Genomic DNA, 13,987 nt, shown 5'->3' with positions numbered 1-13,987 from the left:
GACATAGCGGACCTGTACAAGTATCATGAACCGAATCCGACGAATAACTCGAGGATAAGTTCTTTTGAGATGTAGGGGACTAATGTAGAATGGCTCACGAACTTTTTCATGGATAAAATTGACCAAAGAAAAGAAGCCAAGAAGGATCGAACACACTCCGCATAGTTTGATTGGTCGACAAATCTAGTCAACAGGTTGAAATTTTGCCTGAAATTCCAAATTGCTTGCTGGCTAATTTCTACTAGTTTATACTGGTTGATGGATCTTGTTGAAAAGTTGAAATCCAACTTAATAGGTCAACAAATCGGGTCGACAAGTTGAAAATAACATAATTTCCGGTTTAAATCATTAAACACTTTTTGGTTGTTTCAACTTGTCGACGACAGGTTGACGGACGCGAAAAATTTGCATGATTTTCTAAATTTGTTTCCTAATTTGATTAAAACTCTTTGATTACGTTTTTATAGTTTTTTTAAGAGTTATTTAAAGGGGGCTAAACTCGTTTTTATGAGGATCATTCATCCAATAAATCAATTCCTTATAATTTTTCTCTCTCTCTCTCTGTCTCTGTCTCTCTCTCTCTCTCTCTCTCTCGGATTCACAAAAGCTTTTGTGGATTCAAGAGAGCCTAGTGAATTCAAGGTAATTATCAATCGAGGAGGACTATGATCGACCTCGTCACGTCCTTCCTTGCGTCAAAGTATTTTTCTTAATTTCGTGTTATGAGGAGGGGCATTTTCATTATTTATGTAAAATAACACACTTAAACTTAAATCTAACATAATTTAGAAAAATCTATTGATGCGGTGGCTTAATGAATAGTTATTTTAACTATGTATTAGAATGTAAGTATCAAACTTCCAGGGAGTATTATATAAAAACTGAAAAGAAAAAGAAGAAGATAATCCCTTATCATGGTATAACTGGAAGAGGTTTGCTATCAAGAATTCAATGGACCAGCATACTTCTCATGATCCAAATTAACTGTTTATGGGATGGGCCTCACCATGGATGGTCATGATGCCCAATAAAATCACAATTTAGATATTTCGATCATCGTACAAAGTTTGAAGGAGATGGTCCATATTCAAACTAGTACGAGAGCCAAATGATTAAAGGGATGAAAAAAGTTCTTTAAATTTTTTTTGTTTTTATCATCCCCACCCTTGGTGAGGCCCATCATGGATGGCGATGCCCAAAAACAATAGCATAATTTAAATATTTCAACCTTTTCCTTATACCAAGTTTGAGGAGATGGTCCATATTGGAATTATAAGAGCCAAATGATAAAAGGGTTGAGAATTTCATTTATGAGTTCTTAAATCTTTTATGTTATCCCATCTTTGGTGAAGACTATCATGCGAATGGTTTGGACTAGTGAAGGATGGTGCAAGGCCCAAAGGCGAAAGTAAAATGTATTCTAGCAAACCTTGCAATAAAATACAAAATAGTAATGCTTTTCAAACATGTCAAAAGCAGTGGCAAGGTATCAGGACTCTGTGGCCCACCATGATGTATGTGTTTTACTCATACTGTTCATCTGTTTATTGGTGCAAGGAAAGAAATAGAAGAGAAAGGAATTCCAAGCGATCCAATTGAAGTCGAACTTAGGTGGGGCCATATATAATGATGTTTGTGAGAAGTTGACCGGTCCATCTTTACTAGCTCATGTGTTAGGACATTAGCTCAATAATGGGGCATATTTAAAACTCAAGCGGGCCACACCACATGAAACAGTGGAGATTGAATACCTATCATTGAAACATTCGTAGGGTTCACTGTGATATTTTTATGTCATCAAACCATTTTTAAGGTCATTCCCATTGAGATGAACTGAAAGCACAAAAATATTAGCTTGATTAAAAACTTTTATGACCCACGAATATTTCAACGGTGTTCAATCTCCATTTTTTCGTGTGGTATGGTCCACTTTGAGTTTTCAATACACATCATTTTTGGGCTCATCTCCTAATATGAGTAGCAAAATTGATGAGCAGAGTGGATTTCTCACAAATATCATGGTAGCCCCACCTGGCAATCCAAGTGGCAAAATTGCATATTAGTAACTCACGACGTGTTAAGTAAACTCTGTGGGGCACACCATGATGTATGTATCTTATCCATGTCGTCCATCTATTTTCCAGCTCATTTTAGGGTATGAGCCCAAAATTGAAGCATGTTCAAAGCTCCACTATACCACAACACGGGAAACAATGGAGATAAGGATGACCATCGGTAAAATTCACCTTCCTAGGGCTCACGGTGATGTTTATTTTTCATCCAATCCATTCACAAGGTCACATAGGCATGCGATGAAGGAAAACACAAATATCAGCTTGATCCAAAACTTGTGTGGGCCCTAAGAAGTTTTTAAGGGCAAGCATTCAATTTCAACCCTGTGGTGTGGTCCACTTGTGCCGGATGCAGATTGCCTAATAGTGCTCTGTGGGCCCTACCATGATATATGTGTTTTATCTACGCCATCCATTTATTTTTCTAGATTATTTTAGGTTAGGAATGAGCCCAAAAATGAGACAATCCAAACCTTATGCGGGTCACTGATGTATAGCGGGCTGCGGACAGTTTCATGGCCAAGATGGATCAGAAAAGGCCTGGTCGATGACGGAAGTGATCCGGATTGTCAGACCTTAAATCAGACATATCTTGCAATCTGGAATGAGTTATCGAACGTAAAATATATGATTTTAGGGTAGGATAAGCTACTTTAGCCACCCAACCCTACTTATGCCAAGTTGTGCAAGCCAAATTTGTGAAATACCATCGGATTTATGTTCATTTTTCTATTTTAATTATGTTTTTACTATAAATAGTAAGTTTTAGTTTATTATAACTCTTCAACCGTTGGGCACAACTCGGCAATGCAAAAAGTGCTTAGAATGATTAGGAGAACAGCCTAGTGAAGTCAAACAGGACACTTACTATTTATCCAACTTCGATAACTAAACTATGCGGGAAATTGATTGGCTACTCAACCAACCACTAGCCATTTTGGTGCTCTATGGGCCCCACCATGATGTATGTGTTTCATCCATGCCGTCCACCCATTCTTTCACATCATTTTATGGTATGACTCCAAAAATTAGGTTGATCCAAATCTCAAGTGGACCGCACAGTGTTGATTGAACTCCCACCATTAAAAACTTCTTTGGGGCCATGAAAGTTTTGGATCAAGCTTATATATATATATATTTTCCCTTCATCCGAGTCTTTATGACCTAATCAACAGGTTAGATGTCAAATAAACATTACAGTGGTCCCTAGGAGGTTTTTAATGGTGGACATTCAATCAATACTGTTTTCCCATGGTGTGGTACACCTGAGATATATATATATATATATACACACCTCAATTTTTGGATCAAAATCTAAAATTATCTTTCAAAATGGATGGACGGCGTGGATAAAACACATACATGATGATCGGGTCCACATTACACCGACCAATAGCCACCTGGCCGGTGGCAGCGTCACTAGCCAAACCGCGTCCGTGGGTGCGCGCCTCCCTGGTATTTCCGATGTACAAGTAACGATCATCAAAGGTGATCAGAACCGTTGACGTGGTGGATCAGAGAATCCAAGTTTATTCAAGGACTCTGGTAATATCCAAATCGTTCCATCGATTGTATGAAAGTGGATGCACGATATTTTTAAAAAATGAAAAGAACGGTAGAATTTCAGTGGAACAATTTGTAGTGAGCTGATATTTGTCTTTTCCCTTCATCTAGGTCCGTGTGACCTTATTAACGGCTTGAATGGCAAATAGACGGTAAGGTAGGCCTTAGGATATTTTTAACGGTGGGTGTTTAATTAATACCGTTTCCTTTGACGTGGTCTACTTGAGACTTGAATTTGCTTCAATTTTTTGGCTAATGCCCTGAAATGATATAGAAAAAAGATGAACGGTGTTAATATAAAACACATGCATCAAGGTGGGCCCCAGAGTTACGGATCCAGGGACGTCGGTAGTACCTCGGATCCACCGAATCCGCATAGGATATAGACAGGTGACGTGGTGACGAGTCACATAAGATGAAGTGAGACAGCAGCATTCCATACAGGCTGGGCCCACATTCAAGCGATCCAGACCGTCAATCCGGTGAACCCCACCGTGAATGGTCATTACCAGCATGGAAATTCCTCGTCCAAAAAATAAGACCACTGCTAGCGAAAAATGGACGATCATAAAGAAAACAAAAAGGAAAAATGTCCCCTGAATGAATTTTGGAGAATCGGATGAAGGGTTCATGACCATTCCTCAATAAAGTGGGTCCCACCAGTGGACGATTTGGATCACTCAGATGTGGGTCCCACCTGTAATGGATGCCTAACAGTGAGGTAAGCGTCCCGACCATCAGAACCAAACCACGTGAGTGGCATGAGACAACTGCAGAATACTTAAAATTATCCTTCCCTCCAAAATAAGGGCAATCCATTGATGTAGCTGACGTGGGAGAGCCGTGTAACGACCGTTAATCAACGTCTCTTCTCTATCCTGAAATCATCGATGCAGAGCACTAATGTCTATATATGGCTGTCTTCTTCAACCTCTTTTTCTTAAGACATCTCAAACACTATCTATAAATTGTGTCTTTTTAAATCTGTTTTTTTATTAAAATTCATCTCCCTCTACCCATTTTCTCTTCTTGGGTTCATAACCATTAACACAATAACATCTCTCTCTTTCTACTTGTTATGAAAATTTGAATTTTGGTGAGAAATATAATATATTAGAGAGAGAAGCCATGTTTCTAAGGCGCCTCTGCCGCCGTGATACAATAAAATTTTCGGAGAAGCTTCTTGATAGATATCGATTTCCCGAGGTCTGTTTCAATATTCTTCGTGAAGAGTTGTTTCTTATTTTCTTTCATGGCACTTGCTAGTTTTCATCTTGATCGTGGGTTGTGTTCGAGAAGAATTTTGATTTGATTTTGACGGATCATTGGGATTAATTAGCCTGGATTGGATTTAAATGATTTGGGTGTGTTCACTTCTGTTTTCTTGTTGTGTATGTTGAGATTGCTGAAAATATATTGTTCTAAACATTTAGAATTCAGTATCGATCCCTTCGCCATTTGATGACATTCATGTTAATCATGGTTATTTCTCTATGAGACCCAAATTTTTTATACGGTGGTGATTGAAGGATTCATCTCACTTGAAGCATAAACAGATTTTTTTTTTTTTTTTCTTTGTTAGTATTGTTTTAGCCTCCCCTGTTTTCAATACTACCGTATCTTATGGAAAATTAGTCAAAATTTTGGAAATGGAGAGATACACAGGACTTGTATTTTTATGCATCCATATTGAATTTAAGTAGTTTTGGAAGATTCTCTTATTTCTATATATTGGAGAAGAGAAACGCCAATGCTACTCTCCAACATGTGCCAATTTGGTATCTGTGTTACAGATCCAGGCTATTCATCAGGTGGGCCCCACCAAGTATCATTGCACGGCAATTAGATGAGAAAAGTAGATGGTTAGGAAGAATTCATCAGCATTTCATATTTGATGCATACACGTGGTCCACTTGATGGCCGGAACGCCCTGATATTCAGGTGCCTGCAATTTGGGAGCAGTCTGCCAAAAAACAATTTGGGACGATAATCAACACACATGCAGCTTATTCTAACTATGAATTGCATTTCATCTCGATATATCACATTGCAAGCCAAAATTCTCATGATGGGTAATTTGAATTTACATTCATATGCATTGTCGATGTTCTTTTTGTTTTGCCTTTTAGGTAGTTGACATTGGTAGGCCATAGTACGAGTGAGCAATGATCTTCAAGAGAAGAAATTGAGATGAAATGTTTGGTTTTCAATTGAAAAAGAAACGTGTTGATTTTCTGTCTGTATATTTGCAGTTTGGAAACTACCATTTCTATACATCTCGAGCTGCATCTTCGTCACAACAAATTGCATCAGATATTTACAGGTGACCGTGAAATAATAGAAAGTCCACAATAACTTGTATAGATGGAAGGGCATTGCAGATTAGGTATTTTGAATATATATTCTTAAGCTGTGTTTGGATGCACTAATGAATCGAATTTCAGAAATTATTTGAACATAGTGGAAATGACGATTGACAATTGCATTCATAATGAGGAAGTAACCATCAAATTGCAGTAAATTTCCTTTCAACTCTAAATCAAAAGTAATTTCTTGTAATGTTCAGCCCGTTCCCTATATATGAATACTGAAAAATGTAATTACAATGCAGTCATTTCCACGTAATTGAACTAATTATCACATTTCGATTAAATAGTGTATCCAAACATGCCTTATCCACTATTCCATTTATAATCTTCCCAAAAAGATAGAATTGGAAGCATTAAGGATTGGCCTATCCATCTATTTGCTTTGAATCCTTTGTTTGGTTCCTTCACGGACTAGGATTGAGAGTCCATGTACCACCCTCAATCCCCAAGAGTAGGGATTAACAACTCCCCTCAAAAAGCCATTATTGCAGAATCCAGCTTAGAACAATCCTCTCCCTTCCACCCCCACCCTTCCCTCCCAGCGCGGAAATGCCTCCTTTGTCTCTGACGTCCATCCAGTCTCCATCCAACCATGGTCTGATTACTAACCATAGACAACTTTTTTTTTATTTTTTTATTTTTAATTGTTTATTTTATCCTACCATGGGGCCCATTTGATCATTCCTCTTTCTTATAGACCTGACAACCAAAAGCTAAATTTACGAATTTCATGATTTGTGACTCCTAATACAAGATGTCTAACCAAACACAAGAAAGGACAATGTAGGAGTCACCAATTCAGGATTGACCACTCTCAGGATTCGTAACTCCCCCAGGACAGGAAGTCCCAAAATCCAAATGCCCCTAAGATTTGATTAAGCTGAAATGAGATTTTTGTGGAGTATTTTGTGTATCGCAGCCATGTTATCTGACATCAAATATGTAATGAAACTAATTACATTGGTGGGGAATGATAGGAGTGATGAAGACGAAGCAAATGTCAATTGGGAGGAGCTTGGATTTGGTATTGTGCCTACCGATTACATGTACGTCATGAAATGTTCTAAAGAAGACAGATTTTCAGAAGGGAAACTCAATCGCTTTGGAAACATTGAGATGAGCCCATCTGCCGGAGTATTGAATTATGGACAGGTTAGTTGAGCTTTAATCATGACATTAGAAATTTGAAATGTTAATGGTTAATTTCTTTCGCTGGAGACTTACTAATTTCCCTTGTTTATAGTTTTGCAATCTAGAATTGTTTTTCATTCATAAAGATTAGCAGTGAATTCTAGCATTTAACTGTCAGATTTGTGTTTTCCTTGTCCTAGTTCTATTCATTTCGACATTGGATTCTAGCAGTGGATTTGCATGTACCCAAATCAAAATCCGAATGAAGTTTCTGGCAGAATGGATTACCATCCATTCTGCTGTGAGTTTGGGGAGGGACAGGTGAAGGTGACCAGTGATCCCTAGTCTTTTGGATTGGTATGGGTGCACTCTGCATATCCATATATATAGAAGCAACCCAAAGACTTCGAAACCTATCCTAACTCTTCTTACTCTCTGACATGGATTAGACTTGTTCTAAGTAGAAACAAGAAACTCCTAACCATGCTCTAACTACAAGAAAAAAAAAAAACATTAAAAAACATATACGAACTAAAAATTCTAATTTGGCCCAACGGCCTGACCCGTTTGATGGATGCGTGAGAGTCCATGATGGTTCTCAACACTGTTAATGTAGGTTTTTGCACCTTGTTAATTTCCTATACTAAGAGAGTACTACTGATCACTGAGCCATAAAAATATAAAACAGAACATGCTATTTTTTAAAATTCAAATAGGGACTCTTTGAAGGACTAAAAGCATACAAGAGAGAAGATGGGTGCCTTGCACTCTTCCGCCCAGAAGAAAATGCACTCCGAATGCAGAAGGGAGCTGAGAGAATGTGCATGCCATCACCCTCTGTAGAGCAATTTGTCGATGCCGTGAAGCAAACTGTCTTGGCCAACAAACGCTGGGTACTTGCATTTCATTCTCACTTACTAAAATTTTGAAAGAATCCTGCCCATGGGTCTCAATCAATAATCATGTTTCCTTGGTTGAATTTAAACAGGTGCCTCCTCCTGGAAAAGGGTCGCTGTATGTCAGGCCTCTGCTTATAGGAAGTGGACCTGTTTTGGGCTTGGCTCCAGCACCGGAATACACATTCCTGATATATGCTTCACCTGTTGGCACCTATTTCAAGGTGGGCGGGTTCTGTTTATTCTGCTTGAATTTTGTTTCGCAGTTCTAAATGCGCATGTATAGGTAGGTGCCACTTCTTTAGAATTGCAGCTGGATGGTGTGATAAAATCCAATATGATGGGCAATATAATGAATGGGCCATGGTCCAAAAATTTCATTGATTGCTGATCATGACGTTACAATGGTGGCATTCAAATGGATGGATGAAAACATTGAAATAATCTGTACTAAGTTGGAGAAACATTTTTTTATTGGTGGGATAAAATGTCCAGATGGTGTATCATTGGACTAGAGTCTATCCAGGACTGTCCAACAGTTGGCCAATTAGGTTAATCTGACCATGCAGCCATGTGGGTACTTCCAGTGATTAATTTCTGAACAAAACTTAGTCTCTAAGGCAACCAGAACTCCTTTATGGGCTTGTAGAATTTTTGTTCTTCAGTTCATTGAGAAGTGTTGAATTATCCTTGTTTTTTCATCCAATGCAAATAATGTTTTCAGACAACTATTTGATGCAGAATCTTTTTTTGGGTCAGCATCCCTTACAGGTTGGCCCAACTTTCAGAGATCCAGACCATTCATCTAATGGAACACACTGTAGATGGGAAACTTTAAAATGCATTTAAGTCTAACCATAATTATTCACGTATGCCTAGTGACATCATTTTCTTTCGTATCAATGTATGCGTTTGTTTTGAAAATGTTTCAATATCTAACTAAAATAAGCTTTTCCCCTGTTTTGTAGAAATGAAGTTCCATTATGTCTGTGATATATTAATTTTGCATTTTAAAACAACTTCCTCAGGCAACAAGGATGTACAAGTCTCTTTCTAGCATTTTATATTTCTCTTTGGGGCAATTACCAAAATGGCAATGTGTAATCTTGAGATATCATCCATAATAAACTTCAAGTTTGTTTGTTTTTGTGTTTTTTTTTTTCTCTGGATAGTGATATTACCATGTGCCCCTCAATACTTCCAGTGCTTTTGGATTTTTATTTACAGGGGTGTCTCTGCTTTTAATCAAAACACTTTGATAATTGGTTCTTCTTCTCTTTCCAGGAGGGTTTATCACCCATTAACTTGTTCGTGGATGATGAATTTCATCGAGCCACTCCAGGCGGGACTGGAGGCGTGAAAACTATTAGCAATTATGCACCCGTAAGAAAAACCTTTGTTCATTGTTGCGATCTCATTCTACATCGTAGATATAAAAGAGAAATGAAAGCAAACAACTAGTTCTATGGTACAGATAGTGATTTCACCTTAAAATTTGAAAATATCATTGAGAAATCCTTTTCAATTTGAAGGTGCAATCACTAGTGGTACCAAACTAGTTGTAAGCATTCTTCAATATAAAATAAAAAATCATCGTCTCATGTCACAGTACTCGTTAGTAGCTAATATATTTCAGAATGAACTCATTTTAATTAGGGTACTAGTGCTCCTTATTGAGAGATCCCATGTAAATTAGCCACATGGCATGACAGACGGTTCTTCAAGTGGGTTCCTCAGTGGATTGGCCACCATAGAAATTTTTTGCTGATTGGATGGTCTGAACCATCTGATCAGTGATTTACAAATGGAGTGTATCAAAGAACATTGCAGTGGTCAGTGTCGAAATGGGAAAGGCCAGCTAATCAGATGGTGATTGTCAAAACTTTGAAATTTGCAGCAAGTAGTCCATCCATGGTCCAACTTACCCGATGAATGGTCTGGATCATGATCCATGCTGAGAGTGGCCAATTTGAGTGCAGCGAATGATCTAAAGAAATTTGTGCGCTTTGCTCCAGTCAGCATTCCTCTTTTCTGGTTACTCTAATAAAACCATACTTTCCTTTAAACATATTACATGCTTGGATGGGTATCATATCTTCTTCTTTATTGTTGATCTTTGGATCACTCCCATTTTCTATTGAATCTTGTAGAATAGTTACATGCAAATAAAATAGAGGGACTCTTGACTGGAGAAAAACACAACAATTTAGGTATGAATGATAATACAGCATTTTGTGTGCAAGACACAATATTTTGAAGTGTTCTAAAAAGCTAGATTAGTCCAGACATTATGCCTTTTCTTTTATTGTATCTAGGTTTTGAAGGCACAGGCTCTAGCAAAGAGCAAAGGGTTTTCTGATGTTTTATACCTCGATTCAATAAACAAGAGAAATCTTGAGGAGGCCTCTTCATGTAATGTTTTCATCGTGAAGGTATGTATATTGCATAGTTGGTTTCCAATTCAAACTTCATGAAAATTTCAATTTATAAGTATGGGTTCATACCAATTGGGATAATCAAAAAAATGCGGTCCCAATTTTAGATTGAACATAGCCCAATAATTACAGTCAGAGACGTTCTTAACTATCCAATTGGTGGCCATCCATGGGCAGTAAAAAAGAAATGGCCAGTGGCCTAACTACATGCAACAGGCAAAACCAAGCAAGATTGTCTGATTATTGTTATTTTTTATGGCTCCACAAAATTTGGATGGTCCCTATTCATGGTCATGTATCGCACCTCAAATGGCTAAGTGGCCATAGCGAACTGTGTCAAAGTCACAATGTTGTCTAGTGGTCTAGCCCATGAAAGCGCCAGCTTTCGCTTTTAGAAATGTTCCTTCAATGGCTCATATTCAAACATTCCTCATGCATGTACTTTTCTACAACTTGCAGAATGACGTTATATCAACTCCCACTATTGAAGGAACTATTCTACCAGGAATTACCCGAAAAAGCATCATTGAGATTTGTCCTCATTATGGCTACCAGGTAAACTACTCATCGAATAGAAACGGTTTTTTTTTTCTTCTTCCTCTTCTTCTTCTTCTTCTTCTCTCTCTCTCTCTCTCTCTCTCTCTCTCTCTCTCTCTCACACACACACACACACACACACACACACACACACACACACTTTGATTCCCATCAAATCTACTCATGCAATGTTGTATTGGTCATGCGGTATATGATGACCGAACCATTCGTCTGTTGGACCCCATTATTGATTAGCTAGACCAACACTTGCACCATTCTGATGATCGCATCCAATGGATGTAAGTCCTACATTCAGACAGGATTTTTCTGACCAGTGTGATTTTTAGGCCATGGTCCATCCATTGTGGGGCCAGCTGATGAGCGGTAAAAATCTTGTGTGCACCACATGTGAACATGGAAGCTTGCAGGGCAATTGTGAGTGATGTTTGAGTTTGATACTACCGCTTCTCTTTCCACTTTTAAAATGTAAGCTTAGTTTAGGGTGTTTGGATGCTCAATTTAAGTGATTGCATTAGCTCATTTCAGCGAAAGAGGAAATACCAATCCAGTGCTAATGCCATGATTCTGGGTCCAACTTGAAATGCATGGAATTACAAATGGTGGTTTGTTTGCCATCGTGAATTGAAGTGGAAACACACCCACTTCTGTCATTTCATCTTTACAAATCAATCTCTTTGTAATTCATTTTAATTGAGCATACATACACGCCTTTAGTTAATGATCATGAATTTCATTTGGATAGACAATCATCGAGTTTCTTCCATGGAGTTCATCTTGACGGTTATGGGTTTCTCACAGCAATATTCTAAATTGTTTCCTAAAATCATTCAGATTCAGGAGCGTCCTGTATCAGTAGAAGAATTGATGGATGCCGACGAAGTTTTCTGCACAGGAACTGCAGTGGTTATCGCTCCTGTTGGCAGTATAATGTATCATGGTAAAAGGTAAATAGAAGAACTGATTGTGTTCTACATGTAGTGCATTGTTTGCGCCCTTAACATGTATTTTTCTCTTACAACTTTTGAGAGTTGGAATGATAGGCTTTGTTTGGATGCGAAGGGAACTGATTTTTGAACATCCTGACATCTCCTGATATTTACAATCAGGAAGTACCCCACAAATCGCAGCTCGGTTCCCTTTAAATCCAACTTGAAAGTACCATAATTTCCATTCAAAGTGCAGATAATCTTCATATGAATGATAAGGAAATCACAATTATCAGCTGTGAACATATTGCGATAAGCAATCTGGGCCCTCCAAAATCCTACATAAGACCAACAAATCAAGCTGAACAATAAAAAAATCTCATTATTTTCATTTGATGCTTCCCCAAAACAGTGTCTGGATGACCTGGATTTACGAATTGGAGTGCGGCATTAGTATGATTATTTCCTCTTTACCAGATTAATAACTGCAATTCAAGTTGACAGTGCATCCAAATGCACCCTTTCTGACCTTATCTATACACTTCTTGGAGATTGATTCCTTCACCCTCCTTGACTGATTTGTATACACTTGTTTTTCATTTTGAGTATTGAATTAGAAACAAAATGGTAATTGGGCTATGCAAATCAATCAGGGCAGCAGTCGATATGATCATGATAGTCCCATGAATTATACAAAATAGCAAATGGGTTTGGAGTAATTGGGTTTTAGGAATTGAAATAAAAAAGGATAAATGGGTTATTATGGGAAATGGGTTTTGAATATTGAAATAGTACAAAGGGTAAAAAGTTTATACTGTCATGATCGTCCCATGAATCAATATGGTCATGATCATTGGAAGTCATACCACGCATACTAAAATCCAATCTGTGAATGAGAGATTGAAGATTAAATCTTTGAGGATTCATATATCTTTATGTTCTCTTCAGTTGATAACCTACGGTTAAAACCATTAAATAGCCACTTCAAATTACAAATGTAGGATACTAGAAGATTACTGTAGTGCATAAGTGATGTGCAACATTTCCTATGTTGGTCATACTACATTTTCTTGATCTGCATTTTGGTATCATTAACAATGAATGTGTTTGTGCATGTTTGTGCAGGGTTGAATACAGAAGTGGAGTGGAGACAGTGTCCCAGAAATTGTACTCAGCCCTTACAAGTATTCAAATGGGTCTTGTGGAGGACAAGATGGGTTGGACAGTTGAGATCGACTGAGCTCTTCCTACTTTGTACATAGAAGTAAAAGAAAAGAGGGGAAAAAGAAAAGTACATAAAACTGCTCTGTTTCCCCTCCAATCCTCGTCAATACATTGTGTTGTAAGTTAGCCATGTAATGATTTCATTTTAGGCTCCAAGCCTAAAATCTCGTTAGCTGATCACATCGCCATTACTTGCTTATTTTCATTGTATACATATGAATTAAAGTAAATAATGTTATGAGGGGTTCTATACCGTGTGGAATCATCGCCGAGTTAGGTGCTTGATGATCAAGATCAAAACTTATGTGGGCCCAATATGGGGTAAAAAATTGCAATACAAATCAAAGGATCCTATTAGAATTTTGTTTTAGGTTTGATTTTCTTGTTGATTTTTTTTTTTTCCAATTGGGTTGGCCTCACTGGTAGCTTGATTGGACTAATTTTTGGTGTCGGTTTCTTTTTTTTTTTTTTTTTTTGAAATACCACTCTTTTTGGCCTAATAGAAAATCAGCCAAACATATTTTAGTATGTAACCACCAACATTTTAAGGAGTTATTTTATTTTACCACTTTGAATCGAATGCAAGTAATGACCATTTCTGAAAATGACCAAAATAGCTAAAGAAATGATAATCATACATGGAGAATCTAGAAGATCGTAAATACATAAATAATGATATAGATTGATCTAAGATGGTGGATAATAGTCTAGACTGTTTAACAGTACGTGCTTACCAATTTAGAGGAATGAAAAATATGCGGATATGTATTTAAACCATTAAAAAGTATGGGGATAGCAATTTGGATCACTTCC

The 13,987-nt window shown here is 37.6% G+C and overlaps 1 protein-coding gene across 4 annotated transcripts; it reads left to right on the top strand.

Moving 5' to 3' along the window:
• The first annotated feature begins 4,462 nt into the window (after nucleotides 1-4,462).
• On the top strand, nucleotides 4,463-13,426 carry LOC131228976 (branched-chain amino acid aminotransferase 2, chloroplastic-like). Of its 4 annotated transcripts, XM_058224821.1 has the most exons (10): nucleotides 4,468-4,841; nucleotides 5,888-5,958; nucleotides 6,982-7,156; nucleotides 7,852-8,028; nucleotides 8,124-8,255; nucleotides 9,316-9,414; nucleotides 10,347-10,463; nucleotides 10,926-11,021; nucleotides 11,856-11,968; nucleotides 13,076-13,426. In XM_058224821.1, the coding sequence occupies exons 1-10, from the start codon at nucleotides 4,764-4,766 to the stop codon at nucleotides 13,188-13,190; spliced, it is 1,173 nt and encodes a 390-aa protein (XP_058080804.1). In that variant the 5' UTR covers nucleotides 4,468-4,763; the 3' UTR covers nucleotides 13,191-13,426. The 4 variants fall into 4 exon arrangements, with proteins under 4 accessions (XP_058080807.1, XP_058080805.1, XP_058080804.1 ...); XM_058224822.1 differs by lacking the exon at nucleotides 8,124-8,255 and having other exon boundaries at nucleotides 4,465-4,841; XM_058224823.1 differs by lacking the exon at nucleotides 5,888-5,958.
• Nucleotides 13,427-13,987: the final 561 nt, after the last annotated feature.

Source organism: Magnolia sinica, chromosome 16 (genome assembly GCF_029962835.1).
Source record: "Magnolia sinica isolate HGM2019 chromosome 16, MsV1, whole genome shotgun sequence".
Classification (NCBI taxonomy): Eukaryota; Viridiplantae; Streptophyta; class Magnoliopsida; order Magnoliales; family Magnoliaceae; genus Magnolia; species Magnolia sinica.
Note: the sequence above shows the minus strand (reverse complement) of the source record. Positions and strands in the feature narration are given on the sequence as shown.

Bases quoted from the DNA above. Each gene is read 5' to 3' on its own strand.
- LOC131228976 (XM_058224821.1), top strand. From the start codon at position 4,764: ATGTTTCTAAGGCGCCTCTGCCGCCGTGATACAATAAAATTTTCGGAG. The intron at 5,959-6,981 runs GTGACCGTGAAA...GGGGAATGATAG, and splicing joins ATTGCATCAGATATTTACAG to GAGTGATGAAGACGAAGCAA. The intron at 9,415-10,346 runs GTAAGAAAAACC...TATTGTATCTAG, and splicing joins CTATTAGCAATTATGCACCC to GTTTTGAAGGCACAGGCTCT.